Below are 16,268 nucleotides of genomic sequence, written 5' to 3'. Positions count from 1 at the left end.
GTGAGGAGTGAGTGGAGTGTGGGAGTGTGAGGAGTGTGAGGAGTGAGTGGAGTGTGAGGAGTGTGATGAGTGTGAGGAGTGAGTGGAGTGTGAGGAGTGTGAGGAGTGTGATGAGTGTGAGGAGTGTGAGGAGTGTGAGGAGTGAGTGGAGTGTGAGGAGTGAGTGGAGTGTGAGGAGTGTGAGGAGTGTGAGGAGTGAGTGGAATGTGAGGAGTGAGTGGAGTGTGAGGAGTGTGAGGAGTGAGTGGAGTGTGAGGAGTGTGTGGAGTGTGAGGTGTGTGAGGAGTGTGATGAGTGTGAGGAGTGTGAGGAGTGTGTGGAGTGTGAGGAGTGTGTGGAGTGTGAGGAGTGTGTGGAGTGTGAGGAGTGAGTGGAGTGTGAGGAGTGTGATGAGTGAGTGGAGTGTGTAGAGTGTGAGGAGTGAGTGGAGTGTGAGGAGTGTGTGTGGAGTGTGAGGAGTGTGTGGAGTGTGAGGAGTGAGTGGAGTGTGAGGAGTGTGATGAATGTGATGAGTGTGTAGAGTGTGAGGAGTGAGTGGAGTCTGAGGAGTGTGTGGAGTGAGTAGAGTGTGAGGAGTGAGTGGAGTGTGAGGAGTGTGATGAGTGAGTGGAGTGTGAGGAGTGTGAGGAGTGTGATGAGTGTGATGAGTGTGAGGAGTGTGAGGAGTGAGTGGAGTGTGAGGAGTGTGAGGAGTGAGTGGAGTGTGAGGAGTGAGAGGAGTGAGTGGAGTGTGAGGAGTGAGAGGAGTGTGAGGAGTGTGAGGAGTGAGTGGAGTGTGAGGAGTGTGAGGAGTGAGTGGAGTGTGAGGAGTGTGAGGAGTGAGTGGAGTGTGAGGAGTGAGAGGAGTGAGTGGAGTGTGAGGAGTGAGAGGAGTGTGAGGAGTGTGAGGAGTGAGTGGAGTGTGAGGAGTGTGAGGAGTGAGTGGAGTGTGAGGAGTGAGAGGAGTGTGAGGAGTGAGTGGAGTGTGAGGAGTGTGAGGAGTGAGTGGAGTGTGAGGAGTGTGAGGAGTGAGTGGAGTGAGTGGAGTGTGAGGAGTGTGAGGAGTGAGTGGAGTGTGTGGAGTGTGAGGAGTGTGAGGAGTGTGATGAGTGTGTGGAGTGTGAGGAGTGTGTGGAGTGTGAGGAGTGTGAGGAGTGTGAGGAGTGTGATGAGTGAGTGGAGTGTGTAGAGTGTGAGGAGTGTGAGGAGTGAGTGGAGTGTGTGGAGTGTGAGGAGTGTGAGGAGTGAGTGGAGTGTGAGGAGTGTGAGGAGTGAGTGGAGTGTGAGGAGTGAGAGGAGTGAGTGGAGTTGAGGAGTGAGAGGAGTGTGAGGAGTGAGTGGAGTGTGAGGAGTGTGAGGAGTGAGTGGAGTGTGAGGAGTGAGAGGAGTGTGAGGAGTGAGTGGAGTGTGAGGAGTGTGAGGAGTGAGTGGAGTGTGAGGAGTGTGAGGAGTGAGTGGAGTGTGAGGAGTGTGAGGAGTGAGTGGAGTGTGTGGAGTGTGAGGAGTGTGAGGAGTGTGATGAGTGTGTGGAGTGTGATGAGTGTGTGGAGTGTGAGGAGTGTGAGGAGTGTGAGGAGTGTGATGAGTGAGTGGAGTGTGTAGAGTGTGAGGAGTGTGAGGAGTGAGTGGAGTGTGAGGAGTGTGATGAGTGAGAGGAGTGTGAGGAGTGAGTGGAGTGTGAGGAGTGAGTGGAGTGTGAGGAGTGTGATGAGTGTGATGAGTGTGAGGAGTGTGAGGAGTGAGTGGAGTGTGAGGAGTGAGTGGAGTGTGAGGAGTGTGAGGAGTGAGTGGAGTGTGAGGGAGTGTGAGGAGTGAGTGGAATGTGAGGAGTGAGTGGAGTGTGAGGAGTGTGAGGAGTGAGTGGAGTGTGAGGAGTGTGTGGAGTGTGAGGTGTGTGAGGAGTGTGATGAGTGTGAGGAGTGAGTGGAGTATGAGGAGTGTGAGGAGTGTGATGAGTGAGTGGAGTGTGTGGAGTGTGATGAGTGTGATGAGTGTGAGGAGTGTGAGTGGAGTGTGAGGAGTGAGGAGTGAGTGGAGTGTGAGGAGTGTGATGAGTGTGATGAGTGTGAGGAGTGTGAGGAGTGAGTGGAGTGTGAGGAGTGAGGAGTGAGTGGAGTGTGAGGAGTGAGAGGAGTGAGTGGAGTGTGAGGAGTGAGAGGAGTGTGAGGAGTGTGAGGAGTGAGTGGAGTGTGAGGAGTGTGAGGAGTGAGTGGAGTGTGAGGAGTGAGAGGAGTGTGAGGAGTGAGTGGAGTGTGAGGAGTGTGAAGAGTGAGTGGAGTGTGAGGAGTGTGAGGAGTGAGTGGAGTGTGAGGAGTGTGAGGAGTGAGTGGAGTGTGTGGAATGTGAGGAGTGTGAGGAGTGTGAGGAGTGTGTGGAGTGTGAGGAGTGTGAGGAGTGTGATGAGTGAGTGGAGTGTGTAGAGTGTGAGGAGTGTGAGGAGTGAGTGGATGTGTGGAGTGTGAGGAGTGTGAGGAGTGAGTGGAGTGTGAGGAGTGTGATGAGTGTGAGGAGTGAGTGGAGTGTGAGGAGTGTGAGGAGTGTGATGAGTGTGAGGAGTGTGAGGAGTGAGTGGAGTGTGAGGAGTGAGTGGAGTGTGAGGAGTGTGAGGAGTGTGAGGAGTGAGTGGAATGTGAGGAGTGAGTGGAGTGTGAGGAGTGAGTGGAGTGTGAGGAGTGTGTGGAGTGTGAGGTGTGTGAGGAGTGTGATGAGTGTGAGGAGTGTGAGGAGTGTGTGGAGTGTGAGGAGTGTGTGGAGTGTGAGGAGTGTGTGGAGTGTGAGGAGTGAGTGGAGTGTGAGGAGTGTGATGAGTGAGTGGAGTGTGTAGAGTGTGAGGAGTGAGTGGAGTGTGAGGAGTGTGTGTGGAGTGTGAGGAGTGTGTGGAGTGTGAGGAGTGAGTGGAGTGTGAGGAGTGTGATGAGTGTGATGAGTGTGTAGAGTGTGAGGAGTGAGTGGGTGAGGAGTGTGTGGAGTGAGTAGAGTGTGAGGAGTGAGTGGAGTGTGAGGAGTGTGATGAGTGAGTGGAGTGTGAGGAGTGTGAGGAGTGTGATGAGTGTGATGAGTGTGAGGAGTGTGAGGAGTGAGTGGAGTGTGAGGAGTGTGAGGAGTGAGTGAGTGTGAGGAGTGAGAGGAGTGAGTGGAGTGTGAGGAGTGAGAGGAGTGTGAGGAGTGTGAGGAGTGAGTGGAGTGTGAGGAGTGTGAGGATTGAGTGGAGTGTGAGGAGTGTGAGGAGTGAGTGGAGTGTGAGGAGTGAGAGGAGTGAGTGGAGTGTGAGGAGTGAGAGGAGTGTGAGGAGTGTGAGGAGTGAGTGGAGTGTGAGGAGTGTGAGGAGTGAGTGGAGTGTGAGGAGTGAGAGGAGTGTGAGGAGTGAGTGGAGTGTGAGGAGTGTGAGGAGTGAGTGGAGTGTGAGGAGTGTGAGGAGTGAGTGGAGTGAGTGGAGTGTGAGGAGTGTGAGGAGTGAGTGAAGTGTGTGGAGTGTGAGGAGTGTGAGGAGTGTGATGAGTGTGTGGAGTGTGAGGAGTGTGTGGAGTGTGAGGAGTGTGAGGAGTGTGAGGAGTGTGATGAGTGAGTGGAGTGTGTAGAGTGTGAGGAGTGTGAGGAGTGAGTGGAGTGTGTGGAGTGTGAGGAGTGTGAGGAGTGAGTGGAGTGTGAGGAGTGTGAGGAGTGAGTGGAGTGTGAGGAGTGAGAGGAGTGAGTGGAGTGTGAGGAGTGAGAGGAGTGTGAGGAGTGAGTGGAGTGTGAGGAGTGTGAGGAGTGAGTGGAGTGTGAGGAGTGAGAGCAGTGTGAGGAGTGAGTGGAGTGTGAGGAGTGTGAGGAGTGAGTGGAGTGTGAGGAGTGTGAGGAGTGAGTGGAGTGTGAGGAGTGTGAGGAGTGAGTGGAGTGTGTGGAGTGTGAGGAGTGTGAGGAGTGTGATGAGTGTGTGGAGTGTGATGAGTGTGTGGAGTGTGAGGAGTGTGAGGAGTGTGAGGGAGTGTGATGAGTGAGTGGAGTGTGTAGAGTGTGAGGAGTGTGAGGAGTGAGTGGAGTGTGAGGAGTGTGATGAGTGAGAGGAGTGTGAGGAGTGAGTGGAGTGTGAGGAGTGAGTGGAGTGTGAGGAGTGTGATGAGTGTGATGAGTGTGAGGAGTGTGAGGAGTGAGTGGAGTGTGAGGAGTGAGTGGAGTGTGAGGAGTGTGAGGAGTGAGTGGAGTGTGAGGAGTGAGTGGAATGTGAGGAGTGAGTGGAGTGTGAGGAGTGTGAGGAGTGAGTGGAGTGTGAGGAGTGTGTGGAGTGTGAGGTGTGTGAGGAGTGTGATGAGTGTGAGGAGTGAGTGGAGTATGAGGAGTGTGAGGAGTGTGATGAGTGAGTGGAGTGTGTGGAGTGTGATGAGTGTGTGGAGTGTGATGAGTGTGATGAGTGTGAGGAGTGTGAGTGGAGTGAGGAGTGAGTGGAGTGTGAGGAGTGTGAGGAGTGTGATGAGTGTGATGAGTGTGAGGAGTGTGAGGAGTGAGTGGAGTGTGAGGAGTGTGAGGAGTGAGTGGAGTGTGAGGAGTGAGAGGAGTGAGTGGAGTGTGAGGAGTGAGAGGAGTGTGAGGAGTGTGAGGAGTGAGTGGAGTGTGAGGAGTGTGAGGAGTGAGTGGAGTGTGAGGAGTGAGAGGAGTGTGAGGAGTGAGTGGAGTGTGAGGAGTGTGAGGAGTGAGTGGAGTGTGAGGAGTGTGAGGAGTGAGTGGAGTGTGAGGAGTGTGAGGAGTGAGTGGAGTGTGTGGAGTGTGAGGAGTGTGAGGAGTGTGAGGAGTGTGATGAGTGTGTGGAGTGTGAGGAGTGTGTGGAGTGTGAGGAGTGTGAGGAGTGTGATGAGTGAGTGGAGTGTGTAGAGTGTGAGGAGTGTGAGGAGTGAGTGGAGTGTGTGGAGTGTGAGGAGTGTGAGGAGTGAGTGGAGTGTGAGGAGTGTGATGAGTGTGAGGAGTGTGAGGAGTGAGTGGAGTGTGAGGAGTGTGAGAGTGAGTGGAGTGTGAGGAGTGAGAGGAGTGCTGTGGAGTGTGAGGAGTGAGTGGAGTGTGAGGAGTGTGAGGAGTGTGAGGAGTGTGATGAGTGAGTGGAGTGTGTAGAGTGTGATGAGTGTGATGAGTGTGAGAAGTGTGAGGAGTGTGAGGAGTGTGAGGAGTGGGTGGAGTGTGAGGAGTGTGAGGAGTGTGATGAGTGAGTGGAGTGTGTAGAGTGTGAGGAGTGTGAGGAGTGAGTGGAGTGTGTGGAGTGTGAGGAGTGTGAGGAGTGAGTGGAGTGTGAGGAGTGTGATGAGTGTGAGGAGTGTGAGGAGTGTGAGGAGTGAGTGGAGTGTGAGGAGTGTGAGGAGTGAGTGGAGTGTGAGGAGTGAGAGGAGTGAGTGGAGTGTGAGGAGTGAGTGGAGTGTGAGGAGTGTGAGGAGTGTGATGTGTGAGTGGAGTGTGTAGAGTGTGATGAGTGTGATGAGTGTGAGGAGTGTGAGGAGTGTGAGGAGTGGGTGGAGTGTGAGGAGTGTGAGGAGTGTGATGAGTGTGAGGAGTGTGAGGAGTGAGTGTGAGGAGTGTGTGGAGTGTGTAGAGTGTGAGGAGTGAGTGGAGTGTGAGGAGTGTGATGAGTGAGTGGAGTGTGAGGAGTGTGAGGAGTGTGATGAGTGTGATGAGTGTGAGGAGTGTGAGGAGTGAGTGGAGTGTGAGGAGTGTGAGGAGTGAGTGGAGTGTGAGGAGTGAGAGGAGTGAGTGGAGTGTGAGGAGTGAGAGGAGTGTGAGGAGTGTGAGGAGTGAGTGGAGTGTGAGGAGTGTGAGGAGTGAGTGGAGTGTGAGGAGTGTGAGGAGTGAGTGGAGTGTGAGGAGTGAGAGGAGTGAGTGGAGTGTGAGGAGTGAGAGGAGTGTGAGGAGTGTGAGGAGTGAGTGGAGTGTGAGGAGTGTGAGGAGTGAGTGGAGTGTGAGGAGTGAGAGGAGTGTGAGGAGTGAGTGGAGTGTGAGGAGTGTGAGGAGTGAGTGGAGTGTGAGGAGTGTGAGGAGTGAGTGGAGTGAGTGGAGTGTGAGGAGTGTGAGGAGTGAGTGGAGTGTGTGGAGTGTGAGGAGTGTGAGGAGTGTGATGAGTGTGTGGAGTGTGAGGAGTGTGTGGAGTGTGAGGAGTGTGAGGAGTGTGAGGAGTGTGATGAGTGAGTGGAGTGTGTAGAGTGTGAGGAGTGTGAGGAGTGAGTGGAGTGTGTGGAGTGTGAGGAGTGTGAGGAGTGAGTGGAGTGTGAGGAGTGTGAGGAGTGAGTGGAGTGTGAGGAGTGAGAGGAGTGAGTGGAGTGTGAGGAGTGAGAGGAGTGTGAGGAGTGAGTGGAGTGTGAGGAGTGTGAGGAGTGAGTGGAGTGTGAGGAGTGAGAGCAGTGTGAGGAGTGAGTGGAGTGTGAGGAGTGTGAGGAGTGAGTGGAGTGTGAGGAGTGTGAGGAGTGAGTGGAGTGTGAGGAGTGTGAGGAGTGAGTGGAGTGTGTGGAGTGTGAGGAGTGTGAGGAGTGTGATGAGTGTGTGGAGTGTGATGAGTGTGTGGAGTGTGAGGAGTGTGAGGAGTGTGAGGAGTGTGATGAGTGAGTGGAGTGTGTAGAGTGTGAGGAGTGTGAGGAGTGAGTGGAGTGTGAGGAGTGTGATGAGTGAGAGGAGTGTGAGGAGTGAGTGGAGTGTGAGGAGTGAGTGGAGTGTGAGGAGTGTGATGAGTGTGATGAGTGTGAGGAGTGAGTGGAGTGTGAGGAGTGAGTGGAGTGTGAGGAGTGTGAGGAGTGAGTGGAGTGTGAGGAGTGTGAGGAGTGAGTGGAATGTGAGGAGTGAGTGGAGTGTGAGGAGTGTGAGGAGTGAGTGGAGTGTGAGGAGTGTGTGGAGTGTGAGGTGTGTGAGGAGTGTGATGAGTGTGAGGAGTGAGTGGAGTATGAGGAGTGTGAGGAGTGTGATGAGTGAGTGGAGTGTGTGGAGTGTGATGAGTGTGTGGAGTGTGATGAGTGTGATGAGTGTGAGGAGTGTGAGTGGAGTGAGGAGTGAGTGGAGTGTGAGGAGTGTGAGGAGTGTGATGAGTGTGATGAGTGTGAGGAGTGTGAGGAGTGAGTGGAGTGTGAGGAGTGTGAGGAGTGAGTGGAGTGTGAGGAGTGAGAGGAGTGAGTGGAGTGTGAGGAGTGAGAGGAGTGTGAGGAGTGTGAGGAGTGAGTGGAGTGTGAGGAGTGTGAGGAGTGAGTGGAGTGTGAGGAGTGAGAGGAGTGTGAGGAGTGAGTGGAGTGTGAGGAGTGTGAGGAGTGAGTGGAGTGTGAGGAGTGTGAGGAGTGAGTGGAGTGTGAGGAGTGTGAGGAGTGAGTGGAGTGTGTGGAGTGTGAGGAGTGTGAGGAGTGTGAGGAGTGTGATGAGTGTGTGGAGTGTGAGGAGTGTGTGGAGTGTGAGGAGTGTGAGGAGTGTGATGAGTGAGTGGAGTGTGTAGAGTGTGAGGAGTGTGAGGAGTGAGTGGAGTGTGTGGAGTGTGAGGAGTGTGAGGAGTGAGTGGAGTGTGAGGAGTGTGATGAGTGTGAGGAGTGTGAGGAGTGAGTGGAGTGTGAGGAGTGTGAGGAGTGAGTGGAGTGTGAGGAGTGAGAGGAGTGAGTGGAGTGTGAGGAGTGAGTGGAGTGTGAGGAGTGTGAGGAGTGTGAGGAGTGTGATGAGTGAGTGGAGTGTGTAGAGTGTGATGAGTGTGATGAGTGTGAGAAGTGTGAGGAGTGTGAGGAGTGTGAGGAGTGGGTGGAGTGTGAGGAGTGTGAGGAGTGGATGAGTGAGTGGAGTGTGTAGAGTGTGAGGAGTGTGAGGAGTGAGTGGAGTGTGTGGAGTGTGAGGAGTGTGAGGAGTGAGTGGAGTGTGAGGAGTGTGATGAGTGTGAGGAGTGTGAGGAGTGTGAGGAGTGAAGTGGAGTGAGGAGTGTGAGGAGTGAGTGGAGTGTGAGGAGTGAGAGGAGTGAGTGGAGTGTGAGGAGTGAGTGGAGTGTGAGGAGTGTGAGGAGTGTGATGAGTGAGTGGAGTGTGTAGAGTGTGATGATGAGTGTGATGAGTGTGAGGAGTGGGAGTGTGAGGAGTGAGTGGAGTGTGAGGAGTGTGAGGAGTGTGATGAGTGAGTGGAGCGAGGAGCGGAGCGCGCGGCGCATTTGATTTTTGGCGGGAACTGCACACGGGTCACGTGATCGGGGACAGTGAACCGCGGCCGAGGGCCGGTGGCAACAACACGGCGCGTGGAGCGTGGTGCGGGTACAGTGAGTGGTGTACCAGTGGGTGGTGTACAGTGCGTGGTGTACAGAGTGTGGTGTTCAGAGTGTGGTGTTCAGAGTGTGGTGTACAGTGGGTGGTGTACAGTGCGTGGTGTTCAGAGCGTGGTGTACAGTGAGTGGGCACAGTGAGTGGTGCGCAGTGCGGTGGTGTGCACCGCCTATTCAGCTGTGTGGGCGAGTGGTGTGTATGATTGTGTTTGTGGTGTGTATGATTGTGTGGTGGTGTGTATGACTTTGTTGTGGTGTGTATGATTGTGTTTGTGGTGTGTATGATTGTGTTGTGGTGTGTATGATTGTGTTGTGGTGTATATGACTGTGTTGTGGTGTGTATGACTTTGTTGTGGGGGTATGATTGTGTTTGTGGTGTGTATGACTGTGTTGTGGTGTGTATGACTTTGTTGTGGTGTGTATGATTGTGTTTGTGGTGTGTATGATTGTGTTTGTGGTGTGTATGATTGTGTTGTGGTGTGTATGACTTTGTTGTGGTGTGTATGATTGTGTTTGTGGTGTGTATGATTGTGTTGTGGTGTGTATGATTGTGTTGTGGTGTATGTGATTGTGTTGTGGTGTGTATGATTGTGTTGTGTGTGTGATTGCGTTGTGGTGTGTGTGATTGTGGTGTGTGTGATTGTGTTTGTGGTGTGTCTGATTGTGTTGTTGTGTGTATGATTGTGTTGTGTATGATTGTGTTGTGGTGTGTATGATTGTGTTGTGGTGTGTATGATTGTGTTGTGGTGTGTGTGATTGTGTTGTGGTGTGTATGATTGTGTTGTGATGTATATGATTGTGTTGTGGTGTGTATGATTGTGTTTGTGGTGTGTATGATTGTGTTGTGGTGTGTATGATTGTGTTGTGATGTGTATGACTGTGTTGTGGTGTATATGATTGTGTTGTGTATGATTGTGTTTTTGGTGTGTATAATTGTGTTGTGGTGTGTATGACTGTGTTGTGGTGTGTATGACTTTGTTGTGATGTGTATGATTGTGTTGTGTATGATTGTGTTCAGGTGTGTATGATTGTGTTTGTGGTGTGTGTGATTGTGTTGTGGTGTGTGATTGTGTTGTGGTGTGTATGATTGTGTTGTGATGTGTATGATTGTGTTGTGGTGTGTATGATTGTGCTGTGTATGATTGTGTTTGTGGTGTGTATGATTGTGTTGTGGTGTGTATGATTGTGTTGTGGTGTGTATGATTGTGTTGTGTATGATTGTGTTGTGATGTGTATGACTGTTGTGGTGTATATGATTGTGTCGTGGTGTGTATGATTGTGTTGTGGTGTGTATGATTGTGTTATGGTGTGTATGATTGTGTTGTGTATGATTGTGTTGTGATGTGTATGACTGTGTTGTGGTGTATATGATTGTGTTGTGGTGTGTATAATTGTGTTTGTGGTGTGTATGATTGTGTTGTGGTGTATATGATTGTGTTGTGTATGATTGTGTTTGTGGTGTGTATGATTGTGTTGTGGTGTGTATGACTGTGTTGTGGTGTGTATGACTTTGTTGTGGTGTGTATGATTGTGTTTGTGGTGTGTATGATTGTGTTGTGGTGTGTATGATTGTGTTGTGGTGTATGTGATTGTGTTGTGGTGTGTATGATTGTGTTGTGTGTGTGATTGCGTTGTGGTGTGTGTGATTGTGGTGTGTGTGATTGTGTTTGTGGTGTGTCTGATTGTGTTGTTGTGTGTATGATTGTGTTGTGTATGATTGTGTTGTGGTGTGTATGATTGTGTTGTGGTGTGTATGATTGTGTTGTGGTGTGTGTGATTGTGTTGTGGTGTGTATGATTGTGTTGTGATGTATATGATTGTGTTGTGGTGTGTATGATTGTGTTTGTGGTGTGTATGATTGTGTTGTGGGGTGTATGATTGTGTTGTGATGTGTATGACTGTGTTGGTGTGTGTATGATGTGTTGATGATTGTGTTGTGTTTTTGGTGTGTATAATTGTGTTGTGGTGTGTATGACTGTGTTGTGGTGTGTATGACTTTGTTGTGATGTGTATGATTGTGTTGTGTATGATTGTGTTCAGGTGTGTATGATTGTGTTTGTGGTGTGTGTGATTGTGTTGTGGTGTGTGATTGTGTTGTGGTGTGTATGATTGTGTTGTGATGTGTATGATTGTGTTGTGGTGTGTATGATTGTGCTGTGTATGATTGTGTTTGTGGTGTGTATGATTGTGTTGTGGTGTGTATGATTGTGTTGTGGTGTGTATGATTGTGTTGTGTATGATTGTGTTGTGATGTGTATGACTGTTGTGGTGTATATGATTGTGTCGTGGTGTGTATGATTGTGTTGTGGTGTGTATGATTGTGTTATGGTGTGTATGATTGTGTTGTGTATGATTGTGTTGTGATGTGTATGACTGTGTTGTGGTGTATATGATTGTGTTGTGGTGTGTATAATTGTGTTTGTGGTGTGTATGATTGTGTTGTGGTGTATATGATTGTGTTGTGTATGATTGTGTTTGTGGTGTGTATGATTGTGTTGTGGTGTGTATGACTGTGTTGTGGTGTGTATGACTTTGTTGTGGTGTGTATGATTGTGTTTGTGGTGTGTATGATTGTGTTGTGGGGTGTATGATTGTGATGTGTATGATTGTGTTTATGGTGTGTATGATTGTGTTGTGGTGTGTATGACTGTTGTGGTGTGTATGACTGTGTTGTGGTGTGTATGATTGTGTTGTGGTGTGTATGATTGTGTTTGTGGTGTGTATGATTGTGTTGTGGTATGTATGATTGTGTTTTGTGTTGTGGTGTGTATGATTGTGTTGTGGTGTGTATGATTGTGTTGTGTGTATGATTGTGTTGCGGTGTTTTTGATTGTGGTGTGTATGGTTTTGTTGTGGTGTGTATGATTGTGTTGTGGTGTGTATGATTATGTTGTGGTGTATATGATTGTGTTGTGGTGTGTGATTGTGTTGTGGTGTGTGTGATTATGTTGTGATGTGTGCGATTGTGTTGTGGTGTGTAGGATTGTATTGTGGTGTGTATAATTGTGTTGTGGTGTGTATGATTGTGTTGTGGTGTGTATGATTGTGTCGTGGTGTGTATGATTGTGTTGTGCTGTGTATGATTGTGTTTGGTTGTGGTGTGTATGATTGTGTTGTGGTGTGTATGATTGTGTTGTGTATGATTGTGTTGTGATGTGTATGACTGTTGTGGTGTATATGATTGTGTCGTGGTGTGTATGATTGTGTTGTGGTGTGTATGATTGTGTTATGGTGTGTATGATTGTGTTGTGTATGATTGTGTTGTGATGTGTATGACTGTGTTGTGGTGTATATGATTGTGTTGTGGTGTGTATAATTGTGTTTGTGGTGTGTATGATTGTGTTGTGGTGTATATGATTGTGTTGTGTATGATTGTGTTGTGGTGTGTATGACTGTGTTGTGGTGTGTATGACTTTGTTGTGGTGTGTATGATTGTGTTTGTGGTGTGTATGATTGTGTTGTGGGGTGTATGATTGTGATGTGTATGATTGTGTTTATGGTGTGTATGATTGTGTTGTGGTGTGTATGACTGTTGTGGTGTGTATGACTGTGTTGTGGTGTGTATGATTGTGTTGTGGTGTGTATGATTGTGTTTGTGGTGTGTATGATTGTGTTGTGGTATGTATGATTGTGTTTTGTGTTGTGGTGTGTATGATTGTGTTGTGGTGTGTATGATTGTGTTGTGTGTATGATTGTGTTGCGGTGTTTTTGATTGTGGTGTGTATGGTTTTGTTGTGGTGTGTATGATTGTGTTGTGGTGTGTATGATTATGTTGTGGTGTATATGATTGTGTTGTGGTGTGTGATTGTGTTGTGGTGTGTGTGATTATGTTGTGATGTGTGCGATTGTGTTGTGGTGTGTAGGATTGTATTGTGGTGTGTATAATTGTGTTGTGGTGTGTATGATTGTGTTGTGGTGTGTATGATTGTGTCGTGGTGTGTATGATTGTGTCGTGGTGTGTATGATTGTGTTGTGGTGTGTATGATTGTGTTGTGTATGATTGTGTTGTGGTGTGTATGATTGTGTTGTGGTGTGTATGATTGTGTTGTGGTGTGTATGATTGTGTTGTGGTGTGTATGATTGTTTTGTATAGGATTGTGTTGTGGTGTGTGTGATTGCGTTGTGGTGTGTGTGATTGCGTTGTGGTGTGTGTGATTGCGTTGTGGTGTGGGTGATTGCGTTGTGGTGTGTGTGATTGGGTTGTGGTGTGTGTGATTGCGTTGTGGTGTTGTGATTGCGTTGTGGTGTGTGTGATTGCGTTGTGGTGTGGGTGATTGTGTTGTGGTGTGTGTGATTGTGTAGGTGGTAGTGGGATGTGCGTGTTGTCATGTTGCAGTGATGTGGTGTGTGTAGTGTGGTGGTTGTGTTCTGACGTGGTGTTGATGTTGTAGTGTAGGTGGTGGTGTTGTGTGGTTATGACGTGGTTGTAGTGTTGTGGTTGTGACCTGGTGGTTGTTGTTGCATCGAGGTGGTTGGGACGTGGTGATTGGTGGTTGTGTTGGTGTGTGTAGGTGGTTGTGGTCGTGTTGTGTGGTTGTGACGTGGTGGTGGTTGTCGTATTCTGGTTGTGACATGGTGGTTGTGTCGAGGTCGTTTGTGACGTGGTGGTAGTTGCGTGTGGCTGGTTGTGGTAGTTGCGTGTGGCTGGTTGTGGCAGTGTTGTGTGGTTGCGACGTGGTGGTTGTTGCGTCGAGGTGGTTGTCACATGGTGATGGTGGTTGTGTTGTTGCGTGTAGGTTGGTTGTGGGGGTGCGCGGAGATGTCGGCAGGACCCCCCCCGAGTCTCGTGGTCTTCTCCCACTGCGGCCCCCGCGTGGTGGTGGGGGTGCGGGTCCCCCCGCTGTGTCCGCTCTGCGGGGCATCCCTCGGGGGGGTCCCCCTCTCCGAGCCCCCCGTGAGCCTCCGAGCCCCCCTCTCCAGCGCCCACAGCTCCCCACATCAGCTGGCCGTGCGGCCCACGCGGGGGGACTTCCTCACGTGAGCCACAGGGGTGGAGAGGAGGGGGGGTGATGCTTACGATGATGCCGTTGACATTGTTGGTGGTGATGATGATGCTATGTTGATGGCGATGTTGATGTCGTCCACAGTGATTACCACGAAGGAGTGGATCTGCACGTTGGCATCAGCGACTCCCAAGGTGCGACGGGTGATGATGGTTGAAATTAATGATTGTGATGGTGGTGATGAGTGGTGGTGGTGGTGGCCTTATCAATATTTTGCTCCTATAAATTTGTTACACGATAATCCACTTTGTTGAGCTATCGTTTGTGGCCAGGTCGCTTCTGCAAAAAGAAGTGGGATTTACCTGTTAAGATACAAAAACATGTTTAGTTTTATTTGCCTTTTTTTACGATTTGTTTACCTTTCCGAAACTCTGCACTCCGTGTTTTTGTTCTGTTGTTGGAGCGTTCTGACCCCGTGGCCCTCCTGGACATGTGTTCAAAAGAGCTTTATAGCTCACCGGATTCCTCCTGCAGTGATGACGATGTTGCTGCGGCGTTGTTATTGTTGTCGATGTCGTTCACAGGTGGGGTGTTCCACTTCTGGGAGGGGGGCGTTTCTCGCGATGCCTGTGGATGGGGGTCCTGCGTCTGTGTGCCCCTGCTCGATTGCATCGCACCCCAGGGGTCTGAGGAGCCCTGGGGTGGAGGGTGGGGGGCTTGGGGGTGGGGGCTCGGGGGGGGCTGGGGGGCCGGTAACCCCCTCTGGGACTCGCATTTGGAGGCCATGGCCCAGAGCGTGGAGTGGAGCAGCGAGAGGTAAACACTCACGATGCGTGTGTGTGCACACGTGTGTGCGTGTGTGCGGTGAGTGGGGAGCGTTAGTGTAGCGGTTAGCGCACTGCACTATGAACCGGGCAAACCGGGCAAACCGAGTTCGATTCCCGCTCATGGACAACACCAGTGACAATTACTTGAATCGGTTCCAGGCCGCCCCAAGGTCGACCCACCACTGGGGAGACAAAGGCGGCCGGGCGTCGTGTTGGCCACCCACCTCCTTGTGTGCCAGCCTTCATAAGTGCTCGCTAAGAGCACTTGCCCCAACAGTCTGTCAAGGCTATACATGGAACCTTTGCCTTTGTGGTGAGTGTAGGGAGCGGTGGTGTGGCGGTTGTACTGCGCTACAAACCTGGCGACCCGGCCACGACCAGTGACAATTATCTGAACCACTCCAAGGCTTCTCCTAGGTCAACTGGGCCTCAAATGAGTGCCTGGTGCGGTGTCTAAACATGTCTAACGGCAGCCGGGCGTGGCGCTGGCCACCCACCCCCTTGTGTGCCGTGCCGACCTTCGGAGGTGCTACTCCTCGCTAACACCACTTTCCCCAAACAGTCTGCGAAAGGCTACACGGGGGCGGGGGGGGGTGCCGGGGGGAATCTTTGTCTTTGTGGTGAGCAGCTACGAGGAGCTCGCCCACAACTGCTTCGACTTCGCCGTCGCGTTCCTCGCCCTCGTGCAGCAGCGGCTGGCGCCGCCCGCGAGGGGCAGCCCCACGGAGCCCACCACGGGACGCACACAACCCACATCGCGAGAGAGGTGGCGAGAGAGGTGGCGAGAGGAGGAGAGTGGAGGGAGGGGGGTGAGGAGGAGGAGGAGGAGCGAGGAGGGAGTGAGTGACTCGGCGAGTGTGTCGGCGAATGATGCGGCGAGTGACGCGGCGAGTGACGGGGCGAGTGACGCGGTGAATAACACAGCGAGTGGCTCTCTGAGTAACTCTGCGAGTGACTCCTCTGCGAGTGTTCCGGGGAGGGAGCGAGCCAGGCTACGGCTGGTGGAGCGAGTCCTCGTGCCAGCGACACGCCGCGTCTCCCGCTACCTCACCGTGCTCGCCCACGTGCTCGCCCACGGCTACTACCTCGCCTCGGAGCTCCCCCCTGACACGTAACCCCCTGACCCAACCTCCATCCCCCCCCCCCCCCCATCGTCTCCTGTCTCTCCCTCTCTTGCTCTGCACGCGGCGCAAGACCCAGAATTCCCGTCTTGTGTCAGACTTGTTCCCATCTCGCGCGATTTTGCAGGTGAAATGTGAAATTTTGTGAAAGTAAAACAAATGAAACCGCTAATAAGGATGATGATGACCACGATGATAGTAAGAATGATGATGATCATGGTGAGAATAATGACGCATTGGCGAGGTTACTTGACTGAGCGCTCTTTAATCAGACAGCTGCTGTACACGACGAGGAGAGGGCCACAAAAAACCCCCACGCAGCCAAGCCCCCCCCCCCAAAGCTATCCACAGAGTGGGGGGGGGGGGGCAGATGGCGAGCTTGTGGAGGGGGTTGTGCTGCCTCTGCTCCACCCCAACCGTTGCTGCGCAACAATCCATTAAATAATTGGGTGGGGGGTGGGTTGTTACTATCGGTGCGTACAAAAGGAATTGCGATTGGTGAGCAATAGTTAAAAACGCCACCACTACAGCTGTGCCCCCAGGTTGCCCTGGGTAAGCACCCCCCCGCCCCCGCTTCCACGGCCCCCCACAGCCCTGCCCATAGCCCCTGCCCCCCCCCCCCCAGCAGCAGTGTGAATGAATGGCTTTCACCGCAGTGAAGTTTGATCGGCAGGTCCGCAGTATTTGGTCTACTCTTCCACGCCGGCCTAGCGAGTCTCGGTAAAAAGAGGCGGGGAGTTAGCCATACTTGATCCCACCACACGATGGCCGCATGGTGGGATAAAATGTGGGTAACTCCGTGTCCGTGCATCTTTTACCGAGACGCGCTGGCCAGAGTGGAAGAGTAGACCAAACAGCGCTACTCCAGAGGGGCTGTAGAGAGCGACTTGTCTGACGGCGGTGTGTGAGTGCGCACGACTGCGCCTTGCGATCGGTAATTGCGCCCTTCCCTTAGAACAATACAAAATATTCACACCAGCAACACCACATCCAGTATCCAGACTCTCGCCTACAGCTGTGGCTACTACTAATCCAGCCTCGCATCGACCACCCCTCCCCTAGCGGCTCGGCGCTTCACGGCCGCGTCCACGATGGCACGATCCCTAACCCCATGGACTCGCGCGTCCAACCTGCTTCTGCGCTGAGCTTCGCAAAAATTCCACCTCTTAAGAAT

General features: G+C 51.5%; 1 protein-coding gene across 1 annotated transcript; it reads left to right on the top strand.

Annotated features, from left to right (window-relative positions):
• The first annotated feature begins 8,089 nt into the window (after positions 1-8,089).
• On the top strand, positions 8,090-16,237 carry MKRN2OS (MKRN2 opposite strand). Its single transcript, XM_032958165.2, has 5 exons — positions 8,090-8,200; positions 12,940-13,180; positions 13,291-13,340; positions 13,731-13,962; positions 14,602-16,237. Exons 2-5 carry the CDS (start codon positions 12,963-12,965, stop codon positions 15,086-15,088), a joined length of 987 nt encoding a protein of 328 aa, XP_032814056.2. The 5' UTR covers positions 8,090-8,200; positions 12,940-12,962; the 3' UTR covers positions 15,089-16,237.
• Positions 16,238-16,268: the final 31 nt, after the last annotated feature.

The sequence above is a fragment of the Petromyzon marinus genome, chromosome 21, assembly GCF_048934315.1.
Source record: "Petromyzon marinus isolate PM22_M1 ecotype Great Lakes invasive population chromosome 21, UKy_Petmar_22M1.pri1.0, whole genome shotgun sequence".
Classification (NCBI taxonomy): domain Eukaryota; kingdom Metazoa; phylum Chordata; class Hyperoartia; order Petromyzontiformes; family Petromyzontidae; genus Petromyzon; species Petromyzon marinus.
This window is presented reverse-complemented; position numbering and strand designations above follow the sequence as displayed.